The sequence below is a fragment of the Temnothorax americanus genome, unplaced genomic scaffold (genome assembly GCF_048541705.1).
Source record: "Temnothorax americanus isolate GAGA-0224 unplaced genomic scaffold, ASM4854170v1 Scaffold35, whole genome shotgun sequence".
Lineage (NCBI taxonomy): Eukaryota > Metazoa > Arthropoda > Insecta > Hymenoptera > Formicidae > Temnothorax > Temnothorax americanus.
In genome coordinates, this window is record NW_027509496.1 from 2,060,649 (window position 1) to 2,084,978 (window position 24,330).

At 47.1% G+C, this 24,330-nt stretch overlaps 3 protein-coding genes and 1 pseudogene across 3 annotated transcripts; all 4 read left to right on the plus strand.

Annotated features, from left to right (window-relative positions):
• Positions 1–11,523: 11,523 nt before the first annotated feature.
• Positions 11,524–12,105, plus strand: LOC143901565 (uncharacterized; the record flags this gene model as incomplete). The annotated part of the gene is made up of 1 exon (XM_077413998.1): positions 11,524–12,105. A coding segment is annotated over one exon (582 nt), but the record flags the coding sequence as incomplete, so codon positions are not given.
• Positions 12,106–13,193: 1,088 nt separating this feature from the next.
• On the plus strand, positions 13,194–15,808 carry LOC143901627 (uncharacterized; annotated as a pseudogene).
• A 1,613-nt stretch (positions 15,809–17,421) lies between these two features.
• LOC143901628 (uncharacterized) lies at positions 17,422–18,687 on the plus strand. Its single transcript, XM_077414054.1, has one exon. It carries the CDS (start codon positions 17,422–17,424, stop codon positions 18,685–18,687), a length of 1,266 nt encoding a protein of 421 aa, XP_077270180.1.
• Positions 18,688–22,644: 3,957 nt separating this feature from the next.
• Positions 22,645–23,778, plus strand: LOC143901629 (matrix metalloproteinase-18-like). The gene has a single exon (XM_077414055.1). The coding sequence runs from the start codon at positions 22,645–22,647 to the stop codon at positions 23,776–23,778; it is 1,134 nt and encodes a 377-aa protein (XP_077270181.1).
• The last annotated feature ends 552 nt before the right edge of the window (positions 23,779–24,330 follow it).

Here is a 24,330-nt window from a genome sequence, read left to right on the forward strand (position 1 = left end):
GGATCGACTACACGCCGTATTTTGCGCTCCTTCGCGTCGTAGGAATCCTCGTTCAAACTGAGCGCGTTGTTCCTCAGCGTCGCTATTTCACCTTTGACATTTTTTATCACATCGAACTTGGCATACGCGATCCAGACATCGACGTAGGTCTTGTTCGCCGCGTCGTCGCTGTCCTCCGGCGCGGCTACCCGCCGTATCTTGCGCTCCCTCGCGTCGTAGGAATCCTCGCTCACGAAGAGCGCGTTGTTGCGCGTGTAATTGCGCAGGGATTCGATCGAGGAGCGCAATCTCACCGTGGACGCACCGTCACCGTTGCTCCGATTCGTCAGAGACATGCCGAATTTGTTCACGGACATCGCGCGCGAGGAGACGCCGGGAGCGCGCCGCGATTCGTACTGCCGTCGCGATCTGCGCGACCGATCAATTTATGACGAGACCGGCCTCGCGGAGTTCCTCAATTATCGACAGAATTTCGTTGTCGTGAGCGTCGTTGCCGGCCCGACGAGAAGCGTCCAGCAGCCGAAGTCGATTGACCAGCTTGTTGGGATCGTCCCAGTGAACGTAATCGATCGCGTTGTCGGTCAGTCGCATGGCCGACGGTAAGCCGGCGCCCTTTGTAGTCCCGACTTTGCGAGACGGAAGTATTAGCGGCGCTATTATATTTTTGTACTTGTGTCCCTTGTTGCCCATGACGTTCTTGCCGGCGCCGCGATCGCGTTTGTGAGCGCTGGTAGCGAAAAGTATACTCCTATACGTTCGTTTGTCTCTGTCCGTATAGGCCTTAGCGTCGGGAGCTCGTATGAAGATCAACTCGTACAGGCCGCGCGTGCCCTTGTACCGCACACCGTCGACGATCACGGAATCGTCCGCGGCAACGTCGAATCGCTTGTTGCCCAGCATCGTGCCGTTTTCGCCGAGATACACTCCGTAGACGTTGTCGATGTCCTTTTTTCTCTCACCGCTCAGAAGAGCGATATTCCCGGCCTAACGGTCCTAGTTGGCTGTGCAGAAAGTCGCGACCTTCCACCGTGCTGAGAGACTTTCTAACGGACGTCTCTAGCGCGGAAGGTGGAGTCGTCGTTTCCGAGACGATCTCGCGTTCTCTGGGTAAAAACTGGACCGAATCGGTGTGGATCGGCGTGGAGCTCGTCATCGTCGTCGTCGTCGCGGTTGCCGAACTCAACCGTGCCAGACGCGACTTTTTTTTCCCCCCGGTCGTTGTTGTTCTTATTGGCGTAAATACGTCGTCGTCGTCGTCCTCCTCGTATTCGCCTTGCAAGTCGGCGCCACTATTGTCGTAGTCGTCGTTCTCGCTGTCCTTCCTCGCCCCCTTCGTTTTAATTTTTTTCGTCAGCGCAAAGCCGTCGTCGTCGTCATACCTGCCCGGTTCTTTACCCCTACGTTCCACATCGTCGGCGAGCCGTTTCAGAGGTTTGACGATAGGCTCACCTCTTTTCCAGAGCGATCTTGCTCTCCATTTTCCCGGCCCTGAAAGCGGCGTACTTCCTACGAATCAAGGCGCGCGTCTTGGCTATCTCACGCGCCGTCCTCTCCCCCGCGATCGCGCTCATGCTCGCGTCGTTCGGCGAAGCGCACTGATCGGCTCTACAGCACTGCTAAGTCGTGGAACCCCCGTCTATACCGTCCGCCTCGCAACGCGCTGTCCTTGTCTATCACAGCAAAACCGTAGGTGCGTCGCCAACACTCGCGACAGAACGCGCGAAACTCGTCGTACGACATATCGATGTTCACGTGATCGTCATACACGTGTCGCAGATTGGTGCCGTCCTGCCTAAACAAGATCAACAAATTTGCGTTATCACGCACGAGATGTTTCGGTATTTTAGCGTACGTTTGACAGAGATAGAAACAATTGATATTCGAATGTCGACCCATAGAGAAGTACTCCCTCATACGGTCCTGCTTGTCGCAGGCCACGTCATCGAAGACGAAGACTGAGTCGGGAAGCGCCTCGTCGGGCGGAACGACGTCGCGATTGTCGGAAAACGCGCGATAGCTGATCTTGTCCATAGGTTCGAACAATCGTTCGAGGTATCGATACTTCGGTTGTTGCAGAGATTTCGAGTACACGTATACGTTCTCGAAACGAAGACCGTGCGGTTGTTCCAGCAGACTCAGCAGAACGTTTGTCTTACCGCAATTGGAGGGCCCGCAAATGATGCAGCGCACGACGTTCGGCAGGAGAAGACCGTGCCTGCGCGATTCTCCGTTTTCTCTCTCGACGGTGCCCGACCTCGTCAGCGTTTTGCGATCCAGATTTGAAACCCTTATCGTCACCGACTGTCGCACGAATCGCATTTTTTTCGCTCTTTCTTTCTCTTTCGGTCTTTTCCGCAGGCGCGCGCTTGCTCGATTCGTTCGCGATGAGCTCCTCGAAAAAGAAGGGGAGCGCTGACGTCGCGTCGTTTCGTCGCGCGTGCGCGAACGCCTCGCGCGTAGGTATAAGTAGCGCGAGCGTGTCGTCGCATCCGTACAAAAAAAATTAATCTGAAAGCAACGAATCGTTTGCGCGTGCATCGTATTCTCAATCTAACGGCCGAGGAGTTGGAATTCGTTCCAAAGATCGTTCTGTTGCGTAATTTTGAGAAATTCGTGCATCTGTTGTGGGACCGTTTACCGGAACACATAAAAGCGGATCCCGAGGTGCAGAGATATCGCCCGTGTAGGGAAGTAGGTAAGGTAGGCCGGTTTTGGACCACATACCAATGGCGAGGGGTGGTGAGGGGCTGGGAGAAACCGCGGGCGGGAGGGGAACCGCGGGCGGGGAAGACCGCGGGCGGGGGGAGGGGAAACCGCGTTTTTGGGCGCCGCGGGGGGAGGGGAGAGGGGGAACCGCGTTCTTGGGCGCCGCTGGGGAGGGGAAGGGGGAATCGCGTTTTTTAATGCGCCGCGGGATAGGGGGAAGGGGGAACTGCGTTCTTGGGCGCCGCGGGGCGAGGGGTCCGCGTTTTCCGGCGCCGCGGGGCGAGGGGTCCGCGTTTTCCGGCGCCGCGGGGCGAGGGGGTCCGCGTTTTCCGGCGCCGCGGGGCGACCGCGTTTTCGCCGCGGAGCGGGGCGAGGGGGTCCGCGTTTCGCCGCGCCGCGGAGTCCGCGTGACGTCACACGCTCCCGCTCGCGTTGTCTCTCCGTCGTAGATGTTTCCCCCGTCCCCCGGTTGCGCGCGTCTTCTCGTTCGCGCGGTCTCTCTCGCTCCCGTTCGCGTTATCTCTCCCTTGCACGTTCTCGCTCGCTCCCGGCCCCCGTTCGCGCGCGTCTTCTCATTCGCGCGGTCTCTCTCTCCCCCGTTCGCGTTCTCGTTCAGAAATTATACAAAAACTACAAATAAAAAAATTGCTTACCACCGCTTGATTTCAACCTAAAACCCCTGGCTCTTGAGTCACCTTCCGCACTGTGTGTGACACAACATTGATTGTCTTTTTATTGTTACACTTATTGTTACACTTATTGTTACACTTATTGTTAATCTCATAGCAGTATAAGTTTCTTAATTTTAGATAATATACACTTAAAATATTTCTCCAGACACTTCCAATTCTTCATCGTTTGGTTCAACTTCCATATCATGTCCTTCAAACTGCAATTTTTCGAAATCCATTTTTTACTTTAATGATGAAACCGCGGTGTTGCACTAACGCGTCTAAATCAATTAGACGTTATATTCTCTACCGTCTTCTCGACCGTCTTCTATTCTTTTCCAATATATTTGATAATAGAGAAACATCCAGTTCGATTGGCGATCGGCGATTCCGATTTCGCGACGGATGCTTCCCAGGAAAAAATCTACAAACACATATATATGCGGCCTCTCTTTTCGCTTTATACAATGTCTCTTTTAAACATTTCATGATCATCAAAATCCTGCCACATTAGTATTTCACGACATTCATAAAATTCGAGAAACTTCCGATGCGATCGGAGATCGGCGATTCCGATTTCCCGACGGATCTGATATCTCGTTACATCGACGGTCCGCGGATCCCCATTCCTCATGAATGGATCGTTGATTTTCACGATCGGTTTCCCTTCAAGATAGAACACTGGTTTGCAAAGTTTTGCGTACTCGCTCATATCGGTGGGTTTTGATATACAGCTTAAGATGGCGAATCAATTGTTGTATAAACCGCACTATCAAGTATGCCAACCGACTCTTACTTTTAGTCCTCGACTACTGAGCGTACATTCATATTCATCCTTCTACATCTCACAATTGTTACATCGTTTTTTATCATATCTAATTTCATCTTAGCATCCATACAATTGCACCTTCCGAAAAATCTGCGATGTGCAGTTTTGCACGTGTGCAATGATGTCACCGCGAGACACGTATGTTCTCAAAAACGATATCGCGCCATTGACTTTCGATGATTTGATCTGTAAAACTGTTATTGAACCGCGATCAAACAGCTATCAAACAGATATTGAACCGCTATGAAACAGCTATCAAACAGGTATTGAACAGCTATCAAACAACTAAAACAGCTCTTGAACCGCTATCAAACTTTTTTTAAACAACTAAAAACAGCTTTTAAACAGCTATCAAACAACTAAAACAATTATCAGTATAACAGCGATCAAACAGCTATCAAACAGATATAGAACCGCTATGAAACAGCTATCAAACAGGTATTGAACAGCTATCAAACAACTAAAACAGCTCTTGAACCGCTATCAAACTTTTTTTAAACAACTAAAAACAGCTTTTAAACAGCTATCAAACAACTAAAACAATTATCAGTATAACAGCGATCAGTATAACAGTGATCTGTATAACTGCGATCTGTATAACTGCGATCTGTATAACTGCGATCTGTATAACTGCTATTGAACCGCTATCAAACTTCTTTTAAACAACTAAAAACAGCTTTTTAAACAGCTATCAAACAACTAAAACAGTTATCTGTGTAACAGCGATCAGTATAACTGCTATTGAACCGCTATCAAACTTCTTTTAAACAACTAAAAACAGCTTTTAAACAGCTATCAAACAAAACAGTTATCTATATAACAACGATCTGCATAACTGCGATCTGTATAACTGCTATTGAACCGTTATCAAACTTCTTTTAAACAACTAAAAACAGGCTCTTGAACAGCTAAAACATCTATATTATACTACAAAGTATGTGGGAAAAGAAAATAAAACGTTTATATATACATATATAGTTTATTTCAAAAAAATCATAATTTTTTCTGGTGTCGCGACCACCAGTTAAATATTTTTAATACATTTTGTAATGCGCAATTCTTAACATGTTTTCCGCATATTACAGTATTAGTAACATCTAGATTATTTAAAGATTCGATATCTTCGTAATCTGCATCCAAAGTCTCAATTTTTAAATGTCTTCTCGCTTTATTCTCAAGCAGATCCACCAGCCATTCTCGTTTCTGGCATCCCTTGACGTACACAAGAGTCGACGTCTCGTTGCCCTCTCCAAGTACAGCCGACGTAATTAGATGTTTCGCCATGCTGTAGGACACGTTTCCGTCCTCCCATCGTAGTCCATGGTGATTCACAATCAACCAGGAAGCGCATGATCTGTTGGATTTCGCGAGGAGACTCCATGGCATGGGACATGTAAAAATGTAATGTGTCAAAACGGTCCCGTTTCTCAGAACCGCCACCTCCTTTACGACAAGTTTCATCCCGACGGTGAATCCTTGCAGATCGACAAACGTTGGTACGATCATAACGAAACGACGAAGCAATTTGTATCTCATCGCGCTACATATGTATCTCGTATATCGCAATATCTGCTGATATCGCAATTTACATGATTTTGCGCACTACGTTCGACAACGGACAATATTCGATTACACGATCATGCAAGATGAGACAATAGGCTGTAGTATTTGCCGGTACATTCTCTTTACAGTCAAATTCTATTCGCACATCCACGGTGGCGCTCTTGACAGATTCGTTTTGTCGCGAGCGCGACAATCAATGATGACAAAAGGTCCTTCCGTTAGGAATGTATACACGCTGCAAAGCGTATCGAAGCTGTCGTATCCGTAATAAGCTTTACGAAAACGCGCGTACATATCAAAAAAGACGGCGTATCGATTTTTGCCAAAATCTAGATTCAAGTCATCGTACGGATAAAATTCAGAGTTTAGATAAAGTTTCACATTGGTCAAGTTACAGTCATCGAACACGCTAACATCTTGCGACATGATATTCTTGCGGCCGGTCTGCAGCGCAAAGATAACGTACCGCGGCTTCTCCAGCTGAATCGCCGTTTTGACGGCCCACGAATGGTTGGTCGTGCTCTGCAACATTGGGTACTCGTACAGATCCCACGAACGGAAACTAACACTAAGATATCGTCCGCTTTCCAAAGCCCGTAGCATGGATAGCTTATTGATCTCGTTTAATGTGACGTGAGGCATTCTCCACTGTACTTTAAACAATTCAATTTCCGGCTCCGTCGCCGGATTTCCTACAATGCAATTGTTATCGCTACGCGCTCGTATCAAAATTAATTCGTGACGAGCGTTAACAACGACACGTTTGTAATCCTCGCAAAAGCCTAGCAACATCTTGAGCGGTACGCAAAAGTTGAAGTATCCTTCAGGTATGCTCGATGTAACGTCCCATCCAGCATTCCGCAAGATTTGAGAATCGTTATACGATAGCGATACGTAGTTCTTGATGGTACTGGTTATTCTAACGTTTCTGTTGCGATCAATCTCCACACCGTTGAGCTCGTATCGAATTTCATCAAACATAAACGCCGCACAATTATTTGCAAGCGTTGCCTGAGACTCGTCATTCCTTCTCTTTATCGTCAATCTTCCTTCAACGTAAAGAAAACTTTCACACGGCAACGTGTATAAATCCTGCTGTTGTATGGGTATTCTTATCTCATCGTTATGTCCAAACGTTGTGTTGGCGTACGGATTGTACGTGTGTGTCTCAATCTTGACGACGCTGTCGTCAAAGATTGGTTCACCTCTAATGTTTAAGATATTAGCCATTTCGTACGACGAAACCCAATGATTTCAAAAATTCAATGTTCGACGCAGTGAGTTTCTTCTTTGGCGATCGAATTGTCTTTTTGTTTCTCGTCTGTCGCACCTGCTCAGCTTCGTTCAATACGAGCATCTCACGTTACCGCTGTTGTTTTCGTGCATGCAGTCTAATGGTGATCTCTTCTCCGAGAAAATCAATCAATCGACCGTCCTGATCCACGACGCGAAGCGTCAAGTCCGAAATGCTCCGTACGATGATCGGAAGGTAAATGATTCGTGCCGGCGTTTCCGATATCTTATTTCCTGGAGGCACACTCGGTGAAAACTCGTGTATCGTGTGCACGTACTTGTCGTTGCTGTACGCATCCGCGGTTACGTTGCACTCTATGCGAATGATGTTTACGTTGATGATATTTATAGGAACATTCGATTCATACCATTGTCGCGGCTCCAGCACGCAATTTGCTGAAAATCCCAGCTGCGATCCAATGTTGTTCGGTTTTGTGAAATTTATCCGATAAGCACATTTGATCTCGCTCTTCATCGTATTGTTATTAGCCCAAATAATAATCAATAGGTGCTCTCCATCTTCGTTTGTCGAGACATTATCGGATTGGACCCATAAAAGGGCGCGTCTCAGATACACGTCTATATCACGCAGTTCGTACGATCCTTCGGGAACGGTAATCTCCTTGTCATCGTCGCCATAGTAGAATTTATTGTTCGACGAATTTACATTCGGTATCGTGTGATAGGTTTCAAAATCTGTCAGACCGAGCTCGTAATCGCCATCGCTCAAATCCACGGCGGGAAAGTAGCTTACCGCGAAGATGCTGCTCTTGCCGGTGAGCGTAAATGTCAGTGACATGTTTGAATGAATACTGAGATCAAACAGCGCAACGCCGGTCTTTAAATTGATTGTCAACCAACCGTAAAAACTGCAGACACAGTTGTCCACAATTGCTCTGATTGTATCGCTGATAAGGCGTGCGATTGTACTCTATCACACTGTTCTTCAGATACTGCGCCAATTCTCTCGGCGGTCGAAGATTGCCAAAACTGTCGAAATATATGGCACGACTTCCCCTCTTCGCGTACGCCACACAGTGAGTACCCGGTCCCTCAGCATTATCCAAATTCACGATACCGCTCTCGTTTCAACGTACATCGCCGATCGGTAACGAGTCGCGCATAAAAATACCTCTAAAATATGGAACGTGCATACGTTTTGCCAATTGTTGCAGTTGTACGTTGGTAGTTACACCCTTGGGAATTTTTAGCGTTTCTTCGACGTTTTTTTTTTTCGAGACCCCCTGTCCGCGTTTGTATGGAGCGAGATAAAGTCCGTGACCTTCCATGGCGCGATTGTGACGTTGCATCTCTTCCAGCTGACGCCGCGCGGCTTTGTTATCGTTCACGGCCTTTGCAACTCCCGCCGCTCCGCCGACCAACGAACCGAGAACCCCCAACAACGGTAGAATCGGCAGGATACCACCGCGTTTCGCTACCGGAAGTATTCGCTTGGTCTTCTTCTTTTTCTTCGTTTTCAAACCCATACCGAGTTTCGTCTTAGCCTTCATGGCTGCCCAGACGGCTGTAGCCGCAGCTCTCTCTCCGAGAGTCGAACCATTCGCGGTGACACGTTTTCGCGCTTTCGCGGCGAGTATATTGTCTGCCACGTGTCGTTCTGCGAGATCTTTGCTACGCGAGTAGGCTATGTCGTGCTCGCGACACGCCGCGTCCAATGGATTAATACCTCGATCACCTCTTGCCAATCGTGTTTCTAAGCGAGTTCCCGGACCGCAAAATTGATAGCCGGGGATATGTAATTCGATCGGAAGCGCGTTTATCGCGCGATTCAGCAGACCTCGACCTATCTTCAGTGACATTCGCCGCAATTCTTTATCAGCGGCGGCGGACCGTCGATGTGCGTTTGCTGACACGGCAAATTATAATGTATCAAACAGCGAAGATATTGCTGAACCTCCGAATCTGTCTTGATATGTTTGGGCAGCTTATCCCACAAATAATCTATGTAATTATAAAACTTTCCTAGTAGAATGATTTGGTATATACTTCAACTGCTCGGCGGTTAAATCGTAAATATCGCTGTTATCCTACATAAGCAGAAACATTTTAACGACTGAGCATATCAGCTCTACGCGCCTCTATAAATAGGTCTGCTTTCTCGATACTGTTTTTCATTTGTTGTGGAGGGGAGATAAAATGCGGTTCGTACGACAATCGCGGACGATCAAAGTGACAAACATTGACGATAGGATGCCGTTAACAAAAGAGGTACGCAAACAAGGAGGAATGCTACCGATTTCTATACGCGGTATCATCTGCGGTCCGTCGAATTGCGGCAAGACAAACGTCTTGATAAGTTTGCTGGAAAGTCCGCACGGTGTGCGTTTCGAGAACGTGTACGTGTACTCGAAATCGTTGCAACAACCGAAATATCAATATTTGGAGAGTATATTAACACCGATAGAAGAGATTGGTTACTTTACATTCTCGAATAACAGTGACGTCATTCCGCCGAGCGAGGCGCTCCCGAATTCTATTTTTATCTTTGATGACGTGGCATGCGACAAACAGGATTCGATAAGAGAATACTTTGCAATGGGCCGGCACGCGGACGTTGATTCCTTCTATATCTTTGTCAGACGTATGCAAAGATACCGAAGCATCTTATACGCGACAACGCGAATTTATTGATTATGTTTAAACAGGATGGTACCAATCTGAAACACGTATACAACGATCACGTAAACACAGATATGTCTTACGATGATTTCGAATGGTCGATACAGAAAAGGATTTAACGACTTTGCGATACCAAAACGTGGTTAGTTGTTGTCGACGCGTCGATTGAACAACGTTAGCGCAACATGGACAGCAGCGAGAAGATTAGAGAGCGCAAGAGGATCGTAAAAGATATGGCGAAAACGAGCAATCCAATTCGCAAAAAATATCACGTCTTGAAAACTGATAAAATGGAGAAAGATATTGCGTTGGAGAGACACTTTAAACCCGTCATCGAACCTCTAAGGCAGATTGTCGAAAACACCGTAGCTGACAAAGAATCTGACGTGTCAAAGATTGAGAATGAAACGGCGTGGGAAGACGAAGAGCCGAAGATCAAACGACAACGCCCATCCGCTATCACGTTCCTGGAATTCCTCCAGCTTTGCTAAAGTAGGCTCGATGACGTGTCTCTTGTACCACTCATGCAGATCGGACTCACGAAAGAGTTCATAGTTTTTCGTTGCAATACTTTTATTTGCGCGTTTGTCACCGGCAACAAATTCACCATTAAACACTGTGTTAATTTTTACATTGTCATAGCGCTGCATGACGTTCCGCACATGACTGAGTACAATTTCTCTCGCATTTATAAGAAATTGACGAGGGTCGATGTGTTTGGAATTTATCACCGCACCAGTCAATATACGGCTTTCAAAAGCTGGATCTATCTCGCGCCATCTGAGTCTTGTCTCACTCGCACTGTATCCCGCACCCACATGTACGAAACGTTGACGTACCAAGTCTTTCAAACCTTCGAGTCTTGCGATACATGCGACCAATAACTGTTTGAGGCCGATCGATAATCGCGGTCGTTTAATTCGGCTTTGTTCTTCCAATGATTTGATAAACTTGTCACATCGTTGCTCCCACGTGGCAAAGTCTTCCCTTGAATTTAACAGGGTGGATTGCTCCAACAACTCTTGCTCCATGTTTTTGCACGATCCTCTTGCTAACGCCATTTGTTGCACTCGCGACTTCCAGTTCTCGACTATTGAGCGTATTCTCTAGATTCGTCATTTTATATTCTACTAAAGATGCATCGTTTGCTTATCGTATCTAATTTCATCTCAGCAGCCGTACATCGGCGCTATTTGCAAAATTTGCAGTTTTGCACGTGTTCGATGAAATCATCGCAAGACATGTCGCGACATGTTCTTCAAAACAATAACGCTCCATTGAATTATGCGAAATTGCAAATTTTGCAGTTTTGCACGTGTTCGATGAAATCATCGCGAGACACGTCGCGACATGTTCTTCAAAACAATAACGCTCCACTAACTTATCCGAAATTGCAATATTTGCAGTTTTGCATGTGTTTGATGAAATCATCGTGAGACACGTATGCTCTTGAAAAAAATCATATTTGATGCCCGATGAGGTGATCTCATCACGAATGTTCTTGACAAAAATATCACATTTAACGTATATGTGGATTGTGGTGGTGGTCACCATGCAGCAGCCGTACATTGGCGTTATTTTTGCAAAATTTGCAATTTTGGGTATGTATAAATGGTCTACGAGAATTTTAGAACGCAGTCGAGAGTTCGATACGGTTCGAATAAGTTTGCAATAAACAGCCTCCAGATACGATGAACACTCACGGTGCGAACTACTACGTTCCGATTCAAGACAAAACGTGTGAGAAACAGCACAATGAGTAAGTACCGCTAATTTTCATATATACTTGTGCAAAAAACTTTTATGAACATATAATTGTATTTTTTCAGTTTTGATAAACCCCGCTACACGCCGCGTATTTTGGGAAGAAGATTTGCCTTGACGTCAACAGCGTATAAATTTTTGGATGTCGGAATCAGCGCGGGACCTTTGTCCTCTGTGGATATACTTATTGGCAATAACCGAGGCAATCGGATAATTCTGCCACATGCAACGTGGGTGACATTCATCGAAAAACATGCAGATATACAGCGACTCGTGCAGTCATCGGCACCATCATTGCTAACGTTTCGCGATCTGGAGCTTGTTAAAATACGTGACGCAGATATTGTAAAATTGACGTCGTGCGGCACCAGCTTGTACATAAAACCGTCAACAGTACTCTTTCTGTTCGAACTAGAACATTGCGTCGAGAACGTGTATTTTCAACTATGTCAAAATGTTCACGGCGTAAGTGAAAAATTCAAACAGTTTGTAACAACTTTACGTCAAAGTTGTATCACCGATAAATGTAACGCAGTAACAATTTTGCGTAAAATTTATGATAAAAATTCGATTATTGATTGCGAATTATTAGCCTACGCTTTGGATACTATTGTGTATAATGCGCTACATGATAAATAAATGTATATAATATGGTTAAAAATAATTTTCTTTTTATTTAGCGTTCCCTTTTGTTAAGCTGTCTTCGTTTATTGTTTACTTAAATGTATATTTATAAATTAAATATTAAGATCTGAACGATTAAATATTGTTGGCGACGAAAAGATACTCAATCGTGAGCGAGAACGCGCGAACGGGAGAGAAAGACCGCGCGAACGAGAAGACGCGCGCGACCGGGGGACGGGGGAAACATCTACGATGGAGAGACAACGCGAGCGGGAGCGTGTGACGTCACGCGGACTCCGCGGCGAAAACGCGGTCGCCCCGCGGCGCCGGAAAACGCGGACCCCTCGCCTTGCTCCGCGGCGAAAACGCGGTCGCCCCGCGGCGCGGCGAAACGCGGACCCCCTCGCCCCGCGGCGCCGAAAAAACGCGGACCCCCTCGCCCCGCGGCGCCGGAAAACGCGGACCCCCTCGCCCCGCGGCGCCGAAAAAACGCGGACCCCCTCGCCTCCCGAACGCGGTTTCCCCCCGCCCGCGGTTCCCACCAGCCTCTCACCACCCCTCGCCCTTGGTATGTGGTCCAGAACCGGCCTACCTTACCTACTTAGGGAACATTACAATCGTTCGTGGCAGCGAACGCACATAGACGGACCACCGCCGCTCATTAGGACTGCTACGAGTGCAACCGCGCGCTCACCCCGAACGGTGAGTCATCGACTCACCTGGATAAGAAGAGAAAAAACTAACATTTTTAAAGTAAAAAGAAAATCCTCCCAGCAACCGCGATCGAATGCGGCGCGCGTGCGGCGCCGGTCTGCTCGATCGCGCGATAAACGTTCTTCCCTTCGAACTGCACGTACCCGGCTATCAGTTCTGCGGACCCGGTACGCGTCTGGCGAAAAGACTAGCGCGCGGTGAAAAAGGTATAAATCCGTTGGACGCGGCGTGTCGAGAGCACGACGTCGCGTACTCCCGATCCCCGAAGCGGCGAGCTCGCCGAACGACACGTCGCCGATCGATTGCTCGCCAAGAGGGCGCGCGAGCGCGTCACCGCGAAGGATTCCACGGTCGGTGAGAGACTCGCCGCGGCAACCGTATGGGCGGCTATGAAAGCAAAGACGAAACTGGGCATGGGTATGGAAAAACGAAAACTATAAGAAGCGCCGAGGTGGCGTGAGAAAAGTCCAAAAAAAATGGTAATTATGCAGTATAGGGGAAGCACCTCCGATGACCTTGACCTTGACATATGTTGTCAAGGTCACCCTCCTGAGTGACCTTCAGAAGGTTTTAGCCGTCGCTCGTTTTTCATTAAAAAGTTATAAACAAAAAAAGTTTCGAAAATATAGCAATTATTTTGAGTACTAATAGACATAAATGACTGATATTTATGTAGAAATAGGTCCATGTATGAACGAAGGAAAATTATTTAAAACAGTGAATTGTTGGTATACTGAAAGAAAAGTTATCTAAAATAGAGAATAGTTGGTATATTGAAAAGTATATATACAATTGTATATGTTAGAAAGCATAAATATAAAGTATTCCCTGCTTTAATCAAAAGCATAAACTGTTCTTTGTTTTAATTATTTAATTGAAATAACAGTATGTAAATACATTATTATCTTTTATTATTCTTTTTTTAATATACATATTATTAATTTTTACGTGGTTCAAAATTTAAATCTAACATTTCTTTGAAATAAACGTGATAACTATAAACACGACTACGTCGATCTCGTCCAAATTCCTACAAATTTATGAGACATTTAATAAATATACATATATTTAATATAGTTATCAAAAATTAAAAGACTTACCTCGTGATTTAAATAAAGAAACCTATCTTTGACATTGCGCTTTCTTTCGTTTGTGTATGCTCTTTTCAAAGTAAAAGTTAAAATGTCGTGTAGAAAATCTTCTGAAATTGCATTTAAATATGCAAAATTCACTATAATCATCCGATTATGATCCTTGAAATTTTTGTCCCAAAACATTTTTCTTATAAATTTAGGCCAAGTTTTCGCATCACCAACAACATCTTGAGCCGCAAGCCAAGGATTTTTATTTATTTGGTCTATTGAATATGCCATATTATATAAATTATTGTCCACATAAAATCAACCTCACAGCGTGAAATTATTTCGGTAACTGAGTAGTATATATATATATACATATATCTGAAAAGGAATCTCGCGTAGAGCTATGTTTACATAGAAGTATAAATTCGTATAATACGAGTAGGGATAGTATTACTGTTTATGATTCTGTGTTTATATTTCGCTACGTCTCTTTCAGTTGTCAGTGATTATCAGAACAATACAGTAATTCTAATTTTCGTTTCACTATGTTATTTCATGAGTTTCTTCACTTAACGCATAATTACGAAGAGTTAATTAAATATCTGGCAGAGAAAAAAGTTATTCGTGATCGAATAAAGTGTCCTCGGTGCAACACAATTGTGCACTTAAACACGGAACAGCAATCACTCGTTATTCATTGCAGTAGTATGTACTACAAACAAATCCGTGGTAGAAAACGAGTGAGAAAAATGTGCAATTTTAAAATCAGTGCTCTAACGAATACGTAGTTTGAAAAAGCTACAATAAATCTGCCAAAAATTTGTCGTTTAATTTGTTATTTTCTGCTATTAAATTCTCCACGACAGTTATTTTTACAAGGAGAACTGGCTATTGCAGCCCACACGGCAGTTGATTGGATAAATTTTTGTCGAGAAGTATATTTTTTTATTTTCTACATTAATGCTGCTATTATAATGATCTTTGAAATAGTAAATGACACGTATTTTTATATAGCTTTTGGCACAATGGCTGTTGCGTAATGAGGAGCAAATTGGCGGTCCAAATATCGTTGTAGAAATCGATGAGGCTAAATTTGGACGTCGTAAATATCATCGCGGACGACTAATCACAGGACAATGGCTTTTCGGTGGTGTACAACGTAATACAAAAAAAATGTTTGTTGTGCCAGTTGAATCCCGTAAAGCAGAAATATTACTGCCATTGATTCAAAAGTATATTGCTCCTGGATCAATAATTTATAGTGATTGTTGGAAAGCTTATCAACTAATCGATAAGAACATATACCAACATTATACAGTGAATCATACGGAAAATTTTGTTGATTCACATACGGGTGTTCATACACAGAACATTGAACGAGTATGGAGAGATATTCGTGGAGTTATTCCTTATTATGGCCTTAGAGAATATCACTTCAACCATTATTTAGCGGAATTCATGTTCAAACGAGCATTTGATTTTAACGAACAAATAGACGCTTTTTTTGAAACAATGTCTATTATGTATCCCATAACTGAAATAATCAATGAATAAAATATACATTATAATACTTTATAAAATTATTGATAATTATATAGAATAACTAACACAACAAATTATTAACAAAAAAATTTGGAAAATATAGCAACTATTTTGAGTATTGGAAGGCATAAAAAACTAATATATACGTGTGTGTGCCCTGTTTTAAAGAAAATCACAACTTCTATAAAGCAGGGCACACACACATGTGTGTATGTCCTGCTTTATAGAAGTTGTGATTTTTTTTAAAGCAGGGTACACACACGTATATATTAGTTATTTATGCCTTCCAATACTCAAAATAGCTGCTATATTTTCGAAACTTTTTTTGTTAATAACTTTTTAACGAATAGCGAGCGACGGCTAAAACCTTCTGAAGGTCACTCAGGAGGGTTACCTTGACAACATATGTCAAGGTCAAGGTCATCGGAGGTGCTTCCCCTATACTGCATAATTACCAAAAAAATTTCGCGGAAAGAGAGAACGACGTTAGCGCGCCTGCCGCCGTACGGCGTCACGACGAACGAGCAGCTTAATCGAGCGGCCCGTCGCCTGCGCATACCGTTCTTCCGTGGAGTGTTTATGCACGACGCTCTGCCGACGAGGATGCGACACGCGGAGTGCGGCATCGTGAATCTCGACGACGCGGCGGGTCCCGGCACGCATTGGGTCGCTTACGCGAAAAGGAGAAACGCGGCGATCTACTTCGACGCGTTCGGAAATCTTCGTCCGCCAAGGGATCTCGCGCGATATCTAGGTGGCGGCGATAGCGCAATCGTAACCTACAATCATCGAACGTTTCAGACGTTCGATCAGAGAATCTGCGGACAGCTGTGCCTGCGATTTCTTCGCGAGATCGATTGGGGGAGTGGCGAACGATCGACGTTCTCCCGCGATGTCGCTGACGCTCACGTTATCTGGAACCAGCAGCGTTCTCACGGCGAGTCACTTTCCCGCTTTGGACCTGAGCGACGGCGAATATGAGCTGGGTTTAACGACTTTCGAGACGTACAATTCGATACCGAACGTTACGTCCGCGAATAATCGATTCTACTTCGGCGAGGACGACCGGAAGATTGTTGTTCCGGAAGGGTCGTACGAGCTGTGAGCCGTGAGCAGATATCTGCGCGCCGCTCTTCTTCATCGCGAACGTGAGACAAAAAAAGGGATGGATAAAGGAGGAAAAGAAACGCAGACCGTTGGCGCCGAACGGGTAGGAGAAAAAACCGAACGGAGAAGGACGACGACGACGATGACGACAGTGACGGTAGTTACGGCATATACGAGGACGACGGCAAGAACGAAGACGGTGGTGATGGAACGATACTCGCTCTTCGCGCCAACGAGAATACCATGAGGAGCGAGATAAAGTGCGCCTACAGAGTGAATTTTACAAAACCCAACAGCATCGGTTCTCTTTTGGGTTTCTCGCGCGATCGCATTCTAAAACCAAACAAATAGTACGTTTCCGACAGACCCGTTGACGTCATGAGCGTTAACGTGATTCGCATCGAATGCAACATCACCGCGGGAGCGTACAGCAACGGACGCTCGGTGCACGTGATCCACGAATTCGCGCCGAAAGTGCCGCCGGGATATAAACTGTCGGAGACTCCGACGCAGATCATTTACCTCCCGATCGTCGCGCGAAACGTTACCTATCACGGTGCGAGTCGTGGATCAGAACGATCGGCTGATCGACTTTCGTGGTGAGGAGATAACGATCAGACTGCACGTACGTCGTCGCAGTTAGTGCGTGCGTGTATGTGTGCGCAACCTGAAGAGAAAGGGATGCTCGTTTTGAACGGATCGAGCACGAATGAGTGAGCTAGCCCGCTCTACGACGAGATCGGTGGTGAAGGGAAGAAAAGAGCTGGCGGAGGAGGAGAAAGGAGAGCCGTTCTCAGCAGCGCCAACGTCAAGTTCCTATGATCGTTGGGTCTCGCCATGAGAAACTCCTCGCCGTCGCGTCGTTTCTATATCAAGGGAAAAAATAATGGTCGACATACTGAGTATCGGCGGTGAACCGATCTTCGACGACCGCATCGTCGGAATCGAGATTCATACGTATAACCCGTACGTCAGCACAACGTTCGGGTACAACGACGAGATACGAATACCCATACAGCAGCAGGATCTGTATACGCTGCCGTGCGACAGTTTTCTGTACGTCGAGGGACGCCTTATTCATGACGACGGCGCGACGACGTCGGCGGGGAAAGATGATCAAAGGCAATACGCGAAATTGGTTCACAACTGCGTCGCGTTTATGTTCGACGTAATTCGCTACGAACTCGACGGCGTGGAGATCGATCGGTGTAGAAACGTCGGAGTAACCAGCACCATAAAGAACTACGTGTTGCTGACCCCCGAACAATCTAGAAGACTGCAGAACGCCGGATGGATGAGTTATCCGACGAACGAATCGAATCTGAACAGCGCATCCGGTGATTTCACCTTTTGCGTATATTTGAAAGATCTGTTGGGTTTCTGCGAGCACTACAGACGCGTGGTGATAAACGCGAAACACGAGATTATCCTGATACGCGCTCGTCACGACGTCAATTGCGTCGTAGATCCGAGGATAAACGTGCCGAGAGATCCAGCCAAGGATCCTAAAATTACGCTAATGAAGGTGCAATGGCGTATGCCGCACGTATCGTTGAACGACGTGACTAAGTTATCGCTACTGCGAACGTTGGAGAGCGGACGATTTCTGAGCGTGGGCTTTCGCTCTTGGGATCTGTACGAATTTCCCTTGCTGCAGAGCACGACTAAGCATTCGTGGGCCGTGAAAGCCGCGCCGCAATTGGAGAAGCCGCGATACGTCATATTCGCGCTGCAGACCGGACGGCGAAACGAATTCACGGAGGACGCCTCGAGATTCGATCATTGCACGCTCACCAACGTGAAATTGTATCTCAACTCGGAATTCTATCCCTACGACGACGTGAACGCGGATTTCGAAAGCGACAAGTTCGCCGTGCTGTACGAGATGTACGCGAAATTTCGAGGAGCGTACTACGGGGACGGTCGCGACAACGCGCTCTTATCCCCGCGCGAATTCGCGAGGGTAGCTCCGCTCGTGGTGATCGACTGTTCCCGTCAAAACGAATCGGTGAAGAGCGCCACCGTGGACGTGCGCATCGAATTCAAATGCAAGGAAAACGTCCCGCCGAAAACCACCGCCTTTTGTCTCATCGTTCACGATCGCGTCATCGAGTACAGTCCGCTGACCAACGTTGTGCGCAAAATTATCTAACGGAAAAATGCGGTTGTAGAAAAAACCATTTCCCGAAAACGAGGCACATATAAAAATGCGGTTGTAGAAAAAAACCATTTCCCGGAAACGAGGCACATATAAAAATCGAGGATCTTTTCATCGTTCCTCAGACCGTTAGGAACGAGCGGTTTAAGCACATCTTTACTGTTTTTTTTTTTTCAACACACGTCGACTCGATGGCCGCGGCGACAACGACAACGACGACGATCTTCGTCGACCTGCAGGGCTTTGTGGTAGGCGAGAAATTCTTCACGAAGGAGGTGGCCGTGCTGCGAAGCGAGACGCGCGTACTCGCCCATCACGTGTTTCGCGCCCTGATGAGTTGGGATCTGCTGACGAGGGCCGAGAAGGAAAGGGCCAGCTGGCTGATGGCGAATCACCACGGCCTCCGTTGGGAGGACGGGGACGTGGACTACCGTCTGGCGAGGACGATAATTCGACGCGCGGTGTGCGACGGCCTGGAAGAAACGTGGGAGAAAGAAGAGATGCCCGGCGTGCGAATCTACGTGAAGGGGCTCGAAAAGAAGAGGTGGCTGGAGGAAATTCTCGGCGACGCCGTTCGCGACCTCAACGCGACGATCACGTCCATCGACGACGAGTACGACGACGTCGATCGCCTGGAGTTCCTTCGCCCCGATCGCGCGTTTCACTGCGGACGTCATTAACGGTGTTGCGCGATAGAGAACGTGCTGAAGCTGCGCGACCGGTGGATCGAGCGACGCGAATGTCTGTCCAGCATCGACTTCGTGAATTTGTAAAAAAAATTATATTACTCGTTTGACATAATTGTATTTTGTTTTTATATTACTCGTATAACACAATTGTATTTTTTTATCGTATTACTCGTATAACATATTTGTATTTTTTCGTATAACATATTTGTATTTTTTCGTATTACTCATTTTTTCTCTACGTTGCATTCATCTATCTGTATTGTATTTAATCATTTTCTATTCAATGTGTATCCGTCTATATTAAGTTAAATAAACGAAAGAATGAAAAAAAGATCAACGAACGATGTCGTTCCTCTTCACACGCGCCTATTCCACAGTGTACATTACGAGCTACCGAGTGCGCAAAAATGGTCGGTCGCGAGAACGCGATAAACACTGCGTGCCGCCGAATGCGTAAGAATGGCCGGTCGCGGTACCTCTTAATTGAACAAACAGAGACGGCGAACGATTGACGAGAGAGTGAGACGAGAAGGAGCGATAAACGCGGAGACGCTTCAGCGCGAATGACCCGACGAGCGATAACGCCGAGCCGCTCCAGCGCGCGAGGTGTGAGTACGAGCGCGAGGTGTGAGCGATAACGCAAGGTGCGGTTACGAGCGATAACGTGAGTTGTTCTAATAATGTTTTTTATCTTTTATTTTTTCTATTTTTTTCTTACGTATTGTATAAATATAAATAACACTTTTATAAATAATGAACTTTTTATTCCTCTTAATAGTATTATATATTTTTTATACATATAATTGTTTATATTTGTTTCGTGCGCGACCGAGGTACCCTCAAGACACGAAGTATGCCGGGACCACCCTGTCCAGGGCGCGGGGCAAGAACCAAGGAGGTAGCGAAAAGAGGGTTCAAAAAACGCTCGCCGGGTTATTCTGACAAACACACTTTATTGCACATAGAGTACTTATCGCACTCACGCACCCGAGCACCCGGAGCATTCGCGGGATGGCGGGACGGAAATCTTGAGTCGCTCCTTCTGTCTGCGTGGCTCGCGAAACGGAAATCTTGTAGAGCGGTAGATGACCGCCCTCGCGTCCGGAGATCTTGCTCGCGGTCAACGGATATCTTGGCGCGAAGCAGACGAGCGACCGCGGTCACGAGGTGCAAGATGCTCAGGCTTTCTTTTTGTCTCGGGTACGCGATAGTGAGTTCGCGTTTTACACAATCACTATACGCTTTACATTCACGCTGATGGTCCGTGTTCACGAACGGCGCGGCACGACAAAATGGCCGCGAGAGAGGGGTCGATATCGGGATCGAACTCCCTGCGCTAAGTTATTGAGAAGTGCTCGCTTGCACTGATGCTCGGTTATCACAACACTTGTCGTAATCACTATACCCGGGCTGACTGCATGTGACGGTCTCGTTCGCCGTCTGTACGTTCTTTTAGATGAGGATCACGGTACCGCACGCGGTGATCACGTGATCCGTTTGTGCGCGTTGCCCATTCGATTGCGGGCGACAAATTTCGTCGCTCTCGTATGACGAGAGATATTGCGCGACGACTAATGCCACTCGCGACGACACTTGTACGCTCGAAACTACCCCTCGCACAGGGCTTCTCGCGTCCTCCAATACCGAACTCCTCGCAGTCGGAAAACGGCTCACTCTTCGCGGCACGAGTGAAAGAGCGATTCGAGATGTTTCACGCGGCGATCTCACGGATGCGGCTCGCGATGAAACTTGATTACGGATTTCACGCACTGGCGGTCGAGACCCCTCCCGGCACAATGCGAACGCCCGGCTCGATGTGTCTCTTTTCGCGGCAGAGAACAGAAGAGAGCGCGGATCGATATCGATTATCCTTCGTCCCGATAGGAGACCGTCGGCGGGGGTATGGGCCTCACGAAGGGCGAATCACATGGATCCGCGATGTAACGCGTTGCGCGGTATACATATTTAGGAGAACGCGTGCGCGTTTTGCAATCGCGCTGTCGAAACGGTCAGCGCGATACTCGGGTGATCTCGGATAAAGTCGAGTCAAGCCCGAGGGTTGTTTGTGCTTGCGCCAGGGGCCATTATTTTCGCGACAGCGCCCTGCCACCTGATTTTACCTTAATCCTAAACAATATTCATTATGTTTATTCGGTTTTCATTCACTTCATAGTATTATATATTTTTTTATACATATAATTGTTTATATTCATTATGTTTATTCGGTTTTCATTCACTTCTTTGAGGAGGGCATACCCTTCGGAACGTCTTCGATGTCTATCACGTCGTCCTCAATGTTATCGGCGCGACGCCCCTCGTCACCGTCCTCGTCCCTCTTTCTCTCGCGCACCGTCCTCCGTCCCACATCCGACGGCTCCTCGCTTGTCGACGACGCTAAACGCGCTATATCCCTGTGCAGCGCGCGCATTTTCGACACAAAGACCCGTATCTGGTTGCGCAACTTTCTCGCAAGCAAGGCGATGAGGGTTCTACCATAAATTTTAACATAATTATTGAATAAAATTATCAAATATAATTATCAAATATAATTATTACATATCGTTAATGAATATAAAAACTGTTCATATTTGTATTCAACAAATCTACTTACGTTCTATCCAATACGAGGAATTCCTCGTCAATGCGCACTGCCAACTGCAAGCATGGCGGTACGTTCTCAGAAATGCGCTGCAGCCGCAGCTGCAGCTGTCTTATCGCTTCGCGAAATTTTTCCGCTACTCTCGTGAGGGATGCTGCGTGAATTTGAAGTAATTCACACGCGGTACTAATGTCGTCGAGTTTCTCCATTTCAAGCACTATCCGTATATAAAAACGTGTGATAACCGATGCAGATGGACTACACCCAGGTCTAATCTCGCGTTCTTTATATATTGTAAAAAAAAGATATTGCGGTGAAAAAATATACTAAAAATAGCATTTTTTGCATTGAGAAAAAATGCGTTTCATCAAACCGACTCGTCCGCCGGATTTGACGCATTTTTCCCACCCGAAACCCCGCCGCCGCACCTATCCGCGCCCAGAAAGCGCATCGACAAAAGGAGGACATTGCGGTGCGAGTAATCCACGATAAAAATAAAATTTTTGTCGTCCGCCGGATTTGACGCATTTTCTTCCCACCCAAGACCCCCGCCGCCACCTGTCCGCGCTATCGACATCGCGCGTCCGGTCCGCTCGTCGCGATCGCGCTCAAACCGCAACGCGCCGTCATCGCGGTTCCACCGTCTCTCTCTCGCTCTCGACGATGTGGCTCGCGCGCGTAATCGCGTTGACCGCGTGTCTCATCACCGTGAGATGCGTCAATGTCACCGAGGAAAATTACGAGCTCGCGTTCGATTACCTGCAGAAATACGGATACCTGACCAAAGATGTGGACGCGGTTCCGGCTCAGAGACGATACGACGTTCTTCGCAGAGCCATCGAGGATTTTCAGAAGTACTACGATCTGCCCGGCGATGGAACGCTCAACGACAAAACGCTGGAGATGATGGGTAAATCGCGATGCGGTTTCCGAGATATCCTCAGGCACGGAACGAGAGCGAGTCTATCAAAATGGCCGAAGACGCACCTGACGTGGGATTTTTACCTAGCCACCAAGAGCGAATTGAGCACGGCGCAGGCCGCGTTCGACGTGTGGTCGCAGCATTCGGCATTGACGTTCGAACGCTCCAGATTGAATCCCGACATTGTGATATCTTGGCGACGCCTGCATCACGGTAACATAAACGTCGAGGTGAACGGCCCAAATTGCACGGACAAATTTGACGGCCCCGGCGGCGTGCTCGCCCACGCGTCTCTCCCGATGGACGAGAGGCCGGGTTTCGTCTCCGAGGTGCACGTCGACGGAGACGAGCCGTGGCACATTTTCGTCAATAGGAATCCCTCGGATAAGTTCTCCCTTCATTACACGCTGACGCACGAGATCGGTAACTCTCTCGGATTGCTGCACAACAAGCGCAGGACTTCGGTGATGTTCGCGTTCACGCCCGACAAGCAGTACCCGGTCAAGCTCGACAAATACGACATCGTCGACATTCAACGTTTGTACGGCGAGAAATTGGCGAACGATCCCCCGCAAACGCCGGCGCCACCGCCGCCACCGCCGTCGCCGGATCTGTGCGCCCTTGATCGCGTGAACGCGATATTGATCGTGGAAAATCGAATGTTCATCTCGTACAGGCATTACGTTTGGTCGTTCGCTCTGGACGGTAGGACGTACAACGGACCTCTGGCCCTGTCGAATCACATGAGCTTTCTTCACGACAATTACACGCGCGTGACCGCCGCCTATCAATCGCCGTCCGGCGATGTCGTGGTGTTCGTGGATAATTTGGTGTACTTGGTTCAATATCCGGAACTTACTCTGCGGCCAAATTAGCCGAAAACCCTGCAGGAACTCGGATTTCCCGCAAAGACAAAGATCAACGGAGCGGTGAACACCCACAGAGGACGTTCCTTCGTGCTGTTCAACGGCGACTCGGTGGGCGAGATAAATGAATGTGACCATCACAGAGTTGTCAGATTAAAGCCTCTCGAGGCAACGTTTCCCGGAATACCGATCGGCGTGACGTCCGGTATGTATCTTCCGATACATCGACGGCAATCTGTACTTCACCACTCGGACGCAGTACTACAGATTCAACGAATTTACGAAGACCGTCACGGCGGCTGGAAAATTCGATCTGCGGATACTGAATATCGTCTGCCCTAAGGACGATTTGTTGAAACAGTTGCGCGATCTTTTCGATCGATTCGTGCGCGTCAGCGATTTAACGTCACCGACGGGTGATTCGGACGACGACGACGAGGACGGCGTTCGGCTTTCCGACCAAAGGGGGTAGGGGAACCGCGCTGATCCCCGCACTACATCACACCACACCACACCACACGTCGCGCGATATAAGTGCGGAACTTTCGTACTTATACCACG